Source organism: Vanessa tameamea, chromosome 25 (genome assembly GCF_037043105.1).
Source record: "Vanessa tameamea isolate UH-Manoa-2023 chromosome 25, ilVanTame1 primary haplotype, whole genome shotgun sequence".
NCBI lineage: Eukaryota > Metazoa > Arthropoda > Insecta > Lepidoptera > Nymphalidae > Vanessa > Vanessa tameamea.
This window is the reverse complement of record NC_087333.1, coordinates 836,881-848,883: the sequence shown is the minus strand read 5'-3', so window position 1 is coordinate 848,883 and position 12,003 is coordinate 836,881. Positions and strand designations below refer to the sequence as shown.

At 33.1% G+C, this 12,003-nt stretch overlaps 1 protein-coding gene across 1 annotated transcript in view; it reads left to right on the top strand.

The window, feature by feature from the left end:
* Positions 1-12,003, top strand: part of Blo (bloated) — a 90,748-nt gene that overhangs the window by 61,164 nt on the left and 17,581 nt on the right. Inside the window, exon 4 of the mRNA XM_026638670.2 lies at positions 9,186-11,944. Within this exon, the coding sequence (XP_026494455.2) occupies positions 9,186-11,944 (2,759 nt within the window). The remainder of the gene's footprint in view (positions 1-9,185; positions 11,945-12,003) is intronic.

The window sequence follows — 12,003 nt, the reverse complement described above, 5'->3', positions numbered from 1 at the left end:
ATAGTAGAGAAACACTGACAATTTTAGATGTTTCTGAAGTGATGTCGTAAATAAACTAGGCTAAACCCTACAACATATATCAAAAGAATGTACTACAGTATTGTACACCTTAAAAAGGTCTTCAAAAAAGTTCGCAATTGTATATGTCTATCTCTTAGGAATAGCCATTTTTTATCCTTTACTTTTTACGCAAAATAATGGCTTATTTTTGAAGCAATTTTAAGCAATACAGCATTAATCCTTATCCAATTAAGTACCTTAAATAATTGCCAATTTAATATAGATCAATATGGTTCTTTATAGCATGTAATTTAAATTAATATTTTCGAACATATTACAGATTTAAAACAGGGATATAGCGATTTGTATTGTCTATTGACTGAAAAACTGTGAACGTTGTAAGACATTCTGTAGTATATTTAGTATCAGCATTGCACCCGAGCGAAGCCGGGCGGGTCGCTAGTATCAGTATATACAGACGCGGTCCCGCGCTGTCGAGAGCTGCTCGTTTGTAATGAGTGTAATGATTATATTTTAAATATCTTGTAAGAAAAGTTGTAAATTTAATCTCATCTTGTTTTAAGTCGCTTTAATAATTTAGTGGTCCTCCTTAATTATTCTTAAGGGATTTATTGAAGGCATTTTATTAAATTACTCCAAGTTCATTTACGAAGTACAGTCGATAAAAGTTTTCAAATAAATATTAAATATTTATTTTTTATTGATGATGATCGCTTGACCGGTTTAAGCTATACAAATTAAATTAAAATTCATTCAAAAACCTCTTTCAAGCACTTTTGAGACATTTGCAGACGAAGCTAATGGGCCATCTGATGGTAAGTAATCCACCGCTCAGATACTGGCGTGTAAGAAATGTTAGCCAACATAACGCCACGAACCTTAGGAAGTAAGATGTTATGTCCTTTGTTGTATGCAAAGATATAATTTGATACAAAAAAATATCGTTACATTATACCAGTTATTTACAATCGGCGTAAAGTTTAAACTATATGGAAAGAATATGACAGTATTCTTTTACATCCGACCACATGCCTTCCTCCAATATTTTCTAGGGTATAGTTTTGCCGGTTGGGTATTTGCCTCGATGAGGGTGCTGGCCACGTTAACTGGCTATACTTTAAAAAAGGAACCGCTATAACATGGTCTAAATCGACTAAACAAATCACAAATTAAATAATCAAATTGGCAACCTTTATATACGATACGTTTTAGTTACCGCACTTATACGCAATTTATTAAACGAATATTCGTCCTTTTCCTCTCGCTAATAAATAAGTACTTGTCTGCGCGATCATACCAGTTTCCATTTATATTGAAAAATAAGGTGAACGTCCGCTTAATATTATACCTTAAGACCCAAAATACCGACCTTGAAATAATATATTAAAGTAATTGAATATTATGAATGAGAAATTATACTTAATCGTAAAGAATCACACAAAATTTGTTAGTAAAAACAATTTAATTAATTTGACGTAAAAAAAAACATCTTGAGAATAGAAATAAGCTATTCAATGCGCGATTTTGTTAACAGTTTTTTTTTTTCTTAAGTTGTTTTTACCGAGATTATGTTTAACCTCTTTGGTTAATATATATTAATGCTGAGTTTCATCAATAACTATTGGTTTTTATGTGATCTCAGCAGTTCCGTCTGGGTAGATACCACCTAGTGTAATTACTCGTACAAGGGACGTAACATAGTGCCCAAAGTTGGTAGTTCATTGACGATGTCAATAATGTTTAATGTTTCTTACTGTCCTTAGGTGCGTTGGTGACCATTACGTGGTCCATTTGCAAACTACCTACTTTAATCAAGAAAAACTATTGTAGAACAATCCACCAGTGCTAGTAGGTAACATTGTACGAGTGTGTAATACTGCCATTTTTTCTAACTTCTTAATGTTACGGAGAAAACAGAAAACCTTAAACCTTTAAAATTTGACCAACCAAAATACCCGGGGCATTTGAACCTTGAATATCTGCACTATTTTAAGTTACAAGACATGTGTGTATATTACAGGTTCACGTCTGAGTAGCACTTATCATAATAGATAGAAAGATATGAGACAGTTCTAATATTTATCTATCTATCTCGTGCTAAGCGATTGTATGAAGAGACACGCATGCGTCGAAGTTTTCTGACACGTCCACCAACCCACAGTAGTATAGTGTGGTGGCTCTTGGTTTTCTTTCTCTCGCAATAAATAAGAATATTACTTTACTTAAATCGTTTTTAACATTTATATAACTGGTTTCAACCTCACATAAGTGTTAACATCTTGGATATATATATTTTTATCTTGTAAACTATAACGCCGCAGATCTACTTAGAATTTGATAATAAAATACAACAAATAATGTCTTAAGCGCGTCATTTATACTGTAAAAATAACGTTATCAGCAAATATATGCCAATAACGAACTCGTTTTACTGTTATTCCAGTTTGAAGGCACACGATCGCCGTGTTGAGTGAATAATAGAAAAACACACACAACTAGGGTTGGCGATTGTTCTCCACACACGGCCAACGCGCCGCCAACCATTGGATCCAAGTTTTTAATTTATCGAATTAAACTTTATTCAAGTAGGTTATCTAAGCTTGGTTAAGATTACATGAACATATTAGTTTAATTGTTGCACCGCCTTCATATATTTCTGGTCAACCTAAAGGTAGACTGGTAGAGTATTCTACCGAGACGAACCAATTAAATAACATAGGCATATAAATCAAAATATTCTTTATTTAAGTAGGCTCATAAAAACTTTTGAAAATTAATGTTACAGTTGATTTAAATGTAAAGCTACCACCGATTAGGAAAGTACCGAGAAGAACCGGAAAGAAACTCAGTAGTTACTCTTTTCCACCATTTTAATTACAGATCGTGTCAGTAAAGTACGGTTACATTTTTATATATCCTGCCTAGTAGATTATAAATACTAAGTCGCGATTTTTTATCTTTAATAGAATCTAGTATGTATCCTATGAACTTTTTTTGACATGAGCTTTAAATTTTTAACCAGGCCAACTTTAAAACAATTAAATTACAATATATTATAATTACACTGAATCCCTTGTCCAAAACCAAATCACAACAGTGTATAATCCAATGACAAGAGGAGTAAGGACACATCATCAATTTTGACATTGAATCGCGCGATCCCATTGGTCGAAATCTTATATAATCTATGGATTTGTATAAATAAATAGTTTGCAATGTCGAAGTTGGTATCGGAACTTTGGATGTTAAATTAAAGTATATATGAGTGAATAAGTGTTGTATTATTAATAAATATTTATATAATTATTATTTAATCAAGAACTATTTGTAGTGCTTATATGGTTATATAGCAGAGCTATTAGGAAATGGAAAAGGATTATATAAATCTATGGTTTGTTTATATTTACTCCTCTTTTAATTGGTATACTGTGATTATGCTTGGTAAGATAATATCAGATTTTAAATTAACATGGTTATTTTTATTACTAACAGTATTTAAAACGGGATATTTACCATGTTTTTTATTTTTATTTGGTGGAGCTCGATATTTCGACATTATCTACGAATGTCTTGATATTGATAGGGGTGAAAGGGGTGAAAGTGACAGTGGTAGTGGTAACCAGTGTTTATGCAGCAAACGTACGAGAAAGGAGGTAGTCCGATATGGACACTTCTAATGCCGTCAACGTCTGCCCGCAAACGTCAGTCTCGTGAACAAGACATTCGTAGATAATGTCGAAATATCGAGCTCTACCAAATAAAAATAAAAAACATGGTAAATATCCCGTTTTAAATACTGTTAGTAAGATAATATCAGTTGAGTAGTTTGTACCAACACAAACGGGCCTGCAGAGAGCCCTACCGCCGGGTAAGGCTTTGTGGTACAAGTATTAGTAATCATTTAGTTCCACATTTTCCTATAACATAATTTTTATTTACTGTAATAACTAAAAAAATCATTTATAAAACAGTGGATTTTAAACTTTTTTAAAAGTAGTTTTTATATATTTTTTTATTATGTTGGCAACCCTTGTTCTCAAATTAACTATCTTGTTTGGTTTTATTAAACTAGTTAGTTGAAAGTGCGAAATAAAAAATATAGACGAGTTAATATGCATATTTTTGTCGCAAGTTTTTGTGTCTAATTGTGTCCGCGAATTGACGCTCGATTGACGTATTGGTCACAACCCGCTAACGGTCCAATTCCTCACGAAGCTTTACATCTGTACTAATGTATACGCTTATTATTAAACAAAAAAAGTTGTTCTTTACTATACATAGCATAATATATAAAATCAACAAAATATCAAAGAACTTTTAATCAATATAAGAATTATAAATAAATAAAAGACAATTGAAATTAACGATGACGATATGATAATATTATAGATGCGAAAGTAACTCTATCTGTCCGTCTGTCTGTCCTAACGTCATTTGATGTAATTTGGTATGAAGCTTAAACTCCAAGGAAGGATAGGGTACTTTTATACCTAACCTGACGCACCATGTCATTCATGCTTCTTATATGTAACATATCGTCGTTGAAATGGAAGAAAAATTAAATATCATTTCTCAAAAGTACCCTGCTGATGGCTGGAAATAAGGCTTTGTGCAAGTAGGTACCTACGTCTGTGTAAGTTATCAGATATTCTACCTCCAAACAATACTTAATATTGTTGTGTTCCGGTTTGAAGGGTGAGTGAGCCAATGTAACTACAGACATAAAAGACAATATATCATAAGTTCCCAAAGTTGGTGGCAGATTGGCGATGTAAGGAATGATTAATATTCTTTACATCGCCAATATTTAGCGGCGGTGGTGACCAATTACGATCAGGTGGCCCATTTGCTTGTCCTTCTAACTATATAATAGTAAAAATAATACAGTGCGTTTTCACAATTGAACAAGGAATATACATTTTATAACTTTAATTCTTTGGCCCAGGGCGGTTAAATTTGAGTGATGAGAAAAATAATCTTTGCGTAACCGTAAATACGTTTTTATCTTCGAAAATAAAAAAAATAAATAAATAATTAAATATTGGACAATATCACATACATTACTGTGATCCCAATGTAAGTAGCTAAAGCACTTGTGTTATGGAAAATCAGAAGTAACGACGGTACCACAAACACCCAGACCCAAGGCAATATAGAAAAGTAATGAACTTTTTCTACATCGACTCGGCCGGGAATCGAACCCGGGACCTCGGAGTGGCGTACCCATGAAAACCGGTGTACACACTACTCGACCACGGAGGTCGTCCATATACTATAAATTTTCTATAAAATGAATCATTCTTTTAATCAAAAATGGTGTATTAACGGTTTATGCAAAAACTTTGAAAAAGTGGCGCCAAATTTACCGGCTCTATCTTTGTCTTTGAATCTGGTACAGCGATGGTGAAGTGAATAAAGATTTTATCTAACTATATTATAACACGAACATTATATACAAATCCTTTTAAGGATATAGTCATCATTAGGCTGATTTTACAGTTAATATTAAGGCGTTAATACATTGTTGTGCACCCACGCAGAGTCAATACTCTCTGAACAAAAAAACTCAAGAAACAAGGATGAAGTCACTCGATCCGACTTATATCTAAATAAAAGTGTTCAATGCGAAATCTTTAGACAAGTATTTATAGAATTATCGGTAATTTCTATTAAATTTTAAATTTAAATATGGCTATAAATATTGTTTAGTGGGTGATTGGTTAAGCAATGTCTTCTTCCCTCAAATGTCAAATCATTCTGACAAAAAGAGTAATTAATGTTACCTAAACATCCGCTAAACAATTATAACAATGTCGTTCGAATTTTCTTTTATAGACGAAATACAGATAAAATATATGTTAAAGAATTGCACAGAGAGTTACAGAATTATCAACTGTAATCAATCAATTATAATTCAATGTTTAACTCAATTATTTTATCAATAAAGTAAATACATTACACGTTAAAAAAATGTTTAATTTACCCAGTTAAATTAAATAACATATATTAAATGCATTAAGATTGTTCTACAGCTCATTAACACAACTTTGTTTTAAACAACAAACAATGTATAATAAGAAATAAATAACAAACATACATATGACACGCACACATATACAACCCTAAGTAAGCAATTTTAACTAGACTTTGGTATAACCACCAGAGTCGTATTCGTATCTGCAGTTTATAATATTTATACACACAACCGCGTATGGTACCTACACGTTCACACACAAGCGCTTAAATACAAAAACACATATAAATATATCGACTTGAATCAAATCAAATATAATTCCTTTTTTTTCTATATAGAAGCATTACACTTACTTATTGATTGTCAATTCAATACAGCGCCTGATAAGAACCGGCGAAAAAAACTCAGAGGAGTAAATATAGTGTATAAAAACTAGGTTATTTAATTTTGATCACTATATTTTGCGTAACATACTAAATAGCTCATACAGATAAACAAGCGAAATCCTTAAACTTGATCTAAATGATAGACATTAAATAATAACTTGTTTTATAAACATTATCAAGGCACGAACTGGCTCCGTGTGTCACTAAAGTCTAAACGTCAAGTGTGAAGCGACCGTTAATTATCATATTTTGAGTGCGAGCAACACATTTACATTCGAAATTTAAACTTTAATTTATTTGTTTTGCTCATTTAGACACTCACTTCATTAGTATTGCACGTGAGCGACGTACACTCAAACAAAGCAACAACTTTGAGTATGCTTGTGTTTAAATATATAACTATTAAATATCCAATTATCCTAAGCCTTCTATGTTATAAAAACTAGAATCTTAAAATAATTTAAAAAAAGAACAGTGTAGTAGTGTTTTCATTGATAAAAATAAAGTATTTTGTATTTAAAATATATTCAAACGGACATATAAAAAAATCTGATAACGCTCAAAGCGACTTGCGGAAATTAAGTCAACCTGTAAATAAAGTTATATTTTCTCTAAAATATTAGTGATGAACAAACTAAATTATTACATAAAATACTAATAGTTACGTAAACTTTGATACGGGGTAAAATTTTAAGCTAGAATTGTTGTGGTAGGAAATTAGGAATATATATTAATGTACACTAATGCAGGGTTTTCATTAGACACAATTATCAGACACGATTCGCGCGACAACTATTGTAAAGTTATGGTATGATTAAAGCCTTCACGTAATTTCCGACAGTAATTATTCAATTTTCAAGTCAACTATGAACGGTGTGCGAGCACAGAAACATTATTATTTTATTAATAAGATTATTTATTATATATGAATAATTATGTTCTGACTGTATATTTCGACTCAAAAGATTTTCCAAACACACAACAGATCTCTAAAACCGTAGACGGAGATAAGTCAAAAAACTTGCCGAAAAGTTGTTTTTGTTGAAAGTCAGCGCTAAAAATAAGTGTGATCGAGTTACATGACGCACTCCTGACGACATCTGTGTGTGTCAAGCGACATGATCATGATATTAATTATTAATAACCGGAATTTGCTGATAGCTTCATTGATCTAGCTACCTTATGATAGGGAAGCTCCGGGTTCGAATCCCAGGTCAATAGAAGATAATTGAGTTTTTCTTTTAGGAAATTCTTAGTAGCAGCTCAGAGCTCGGAAGTTGATATAACACAAGGGCAAGTGAGCCAGACATTTGCGCTGTAGAAAATATTAACCCTTCTGTACTTCGTCGATACGCTGACGACGACTCAAGACGCTGACCTTCAGAACTAAGTTGATATGTCCCTTGTAGTTACATAGCTTCAATCACATTTCAAATGTGAACACAACAATACTAACTATTGCTGTTTGGCGGTAGAATATGCGATGATTGGGTGGTACCTACCCAAATGGCTTGCATAAAGCTCTACTACCAATTTCAAGATCAGTTTTCACGAAAATCTGACCTACACACAATCTTTCTCCAGCCGTGCTGGATTTCCGTCCAATCGGACATTGAAAATGAAGGAAACTGTGAACCTGTGTTTCCGCAGACTTTTACACAGATCTCTAGTACTTAAGGTTCAACGCTGTGGACGAAGTTCATGGTTAAATAAATAGGTTACAACTGAATTCTTATAAATTAATATTGATGTGTTACAAGTACTGGGGAATTGGAACAGAAGTTATTATATTCAGGATCGCTTTCAATTTCATTAAAACAATTTAAATCGCTTCTATTTTTAACATGTAAAGACTTTATGTGTCACATGATCCAAGTACACATTCTCTTTACAATAAAACATTCAATGTTCGTTCGAAACAAAACATAACCATTTGTTTTGTTTTTAAAAGTGAAAATGTTCAAGACTTTCACTGTGCGTCCTGTCCCGGCTTTCTTAAGCAAAGGCTTTATAAAAGAAAAGTATTGAATGCATTGAGCGTCGAAACATTATATTGAAGCAATAAAAGCGAATACAAAATTAAAAACAAATACAAATCCCTTCATCTTCATTTTATTTTCTATAAAAACTTACTTCGTATTTCTCTTGGAAAAGTTGAGCCACTGAACCGTATTTGATATAATTTGCTATGAAGCAAGGTTGTACCCCAAGGAACGACATAGAATTTCGTTATTACGCCTCGCACTTGACGACAAACCGATAAACGCAAGCAAAGCCATGGACAACAAATAGTAATAGAATAATTCTCGTGATATACTAACACGTTACAATATAAATGTTGCTTGGATTATAGTATTTAATAAAGAAGAAATATCAGCTAATACATAAATCTTGTTTATAACAAATAACAAATGAATTTTAATTGTTTTTACGTACTAAAAATAATCCAATACAATGCCTTTACAATTTAATTTTACATCTTCTGTAATATGCTTACAAGTAATGGTACTTAACTTACGTATATAATAAAATAGCAGCTGATTAATTGAAGAGTTAATGAAGTGATTGTAACTCTACACCTTCTTAAATAGATATTGGCTTTGAAAGTTGCAATAAGCTTAATTTAATTTGCAAAATGCTGTAAACGGTATCAAATTTGTTAAGTTCCTCACTGGCTCTTATTCTACTGGTTTACTATATAATGATGTATCCGAATTAATGATTCCGAAGTTACATTTTTAACTAATTTCATATGTAGAACCATTATATATTTTTAAATATGTGATATATTTGCTTGATTGCAGGTAAACCGCGAGAGCGGGTTGCCTCGGACCAGCCCCGAACGATACGAAAAGAACCGTTCACACATTTATCCGAACAAGAACTAATCGAAGAAGCTAACAAAGTTATTGCTCAAGCGGAAAGCGTTACATGCACAGCTGATCATCCACCTGAAAAATTCTTCTCTCTTCCGCATAGAAGAAAATTTAGAGAAGACAAAGCAGATCGTAGAAATAGTGACGACGGAAGTATACCAGAGGGTAATTCTAAAACACCTCTTGGCAGGTCTACTAGTGATGTAAGTCCTAAGAGGAAAAAAGAAAGAACATCCCTTTCTACGTTGTTTAGAAGAGCTCAAAGAACTAAAAGCCCCGATGCACCAGTCGTAGTAACAACGAAGCCTTCAGTTATCGTTAAGAGAAGTAAAAGTGACGTATCTGATTTAAAATCTAACACGAATCTTAACAAAAATAAACCTATACGGAAAAGGTCTGGAAGTGAAACGGAAGAATTCTTAAAGTCATTGAGAAATAAAAAGACACAACTATCGCCTATAATCGAAAGCTCACCGAGGGAAGATTATTTTAAGAAGATATCACCATTAGATTTACTGCATAAAGAAAAATTATCTGAACGAGAAAGCAACAAATCTGACGAACCAGTTTCAATAGACAGCAAGAAGGTAAACCCTATTGAAAAACCACCTCGTTTCAAAACTCCAGAGAAAAACGAACCTAAAGCACCTAACAGAACAAAAAGAGGTAAATCCTCAGAAAAAGAACAATCGCCACCAATATCTGAGACACCCAAGCGCAAAACAGACGCAAAAAAGACAATTCTTGTTGATGAAATAGATTCTTCTCTAGCAAAAGATAGCCCCATTGAGATTAAAGATAAAATTAAAGAAAGTATAAGAAAAATTGAAGAAAACGTATATGGTGATAAGGAAATGAAACACAGCAGCCAACAACCACCTGAAAAGCCTCCGCTAACGAGGGGTCACACGGTCGGTCACATTGTGAGAATTCTCAAAGAAGATCAACATTCATCCCCTCCTAAATCCCATCTGATATCACCACCGAACAGTACTAATATAAATCAACCATTTTCGTACACAAAGCCAAGTACAAGTCCGGATCCAAATCTTTTCATAAGAAATACAAGCCCAGACAGAGTACCGACACCTGTTAATAAAATGACAGAAAAAGGTGTCGTCTATGCTCAAGTTATAAGAGATAACGGTGATTTACGTCCACATTTTCCTAAGCAAACTATGCATAAAACATTTTCTCCGTCAAGAGAAAAATATGGAAACTTTTCAGATGAAGACGAAGGACTTGGATATGAAGAAAGACATAAATATTCGTCAGAGCGTATAGCTGATTACAATTACAAAAACAACGATACGAAATATAATTTCAATGAAGGTTTTAACATAAAAGAATCACCCATAAGGCCAAGATTTCGAGAATACAAGCTCATGAGTTTTGATGAAATTGAACCAACGTATGCAAATGATTTTAACGAAAGAGAGATAGATAAACATGGACCTATTGACAGCTTCAGAGGTAGAGCCGACGGAATGGATACAAAGAAAAAGACATTCGAACCGGACACCAAGATTGACTTAGATTTTAACGAACTCAGCCATAGACGAGAACTCCTCGAGTCTCGTTTAAATGCAAGAAGATTTGAGCGTGAAAAGATAAATTTTAATGAACCAATTTCGAAATATCTCGAAAACGATCCAATATATGAAGCAGAAAAACGAATGAAGCAAACGGAAAAGTATGTAAATGATACTGTTAAATACTACCGCCATACCTTAGAGAGAGATGGAATTGAAAGTACAATCATAGAAGATTACAAATATGATTCAGATAATAACAAAGTAAAATATAATACAGAATCAAGAACTACTCAGAAAGCATCCAAAGATGAAATAGATCGTCGTGAATTTATCGATACATTGAGTCCATCTAGATACAAAGATGAGAGAAAAATATTTCCACCTGAACCAGAATATGAGCCACCTAGCTTAGAATCGAATCCTGGAAAACCAATATCTTCACCAGATGAGTATAAAGAGAAGAAATACAAAGTGAAAAAACATTTTACATCTAGTCATGATCTGCTTCAAGGTGGTCAGAAATATAAACTCAAAGATGATTGGTTTGGCAAACGTAAAGGTCATTACGCGTCTAACCCTGAAATAGCTCAAGAGCGAGAGGAAGATTACGCCAATCTTGGATACAACACGAAAAATGAGTCTTATCACAATTCACTCCGCCGTGCTAAAAATAAGAACAAAGATATTAAAAACCATACTAGTATACGTCGTCATGACTCAGGTGATAGTAGAGACTACTATCGCGAACAGATGTCTCCGCGTCGTTTCGATTTTGATAACCGTCTTGTTGATTCTGGAATCGAAAATGACTTTAGACATAATTCCATCGGAGAAATTCATAGATCAAGACATAGACGACATGAAAGCGATGAGGATGTTCGTAATACGTCATTGTTTTTGGCTAGTGAGAGACAACACACGGAAGAGAATTATCCAAGTGAGCAAATATATGCAAATGGAGAGTACTTGGCAAACTACAAAGATTATAGAGGAGAAAATAGAAAAGATTATATCCCCAGAGACAGAAGTGCTGAGGATGGTTCGCTTTTAGATTCAAAAGGGCGTCGTTATGAGAAAAGTCCGAGTAGACACGATGATAAAGTCAGTGCGAAGCCGCCGAAAGCTACTAAAAAGCTTTCTGGACTCGAAAAGGTAACTTTTTATGTTAAACATTCATTTAATATCACAAAAGTAATGATTCTTATCTTAAT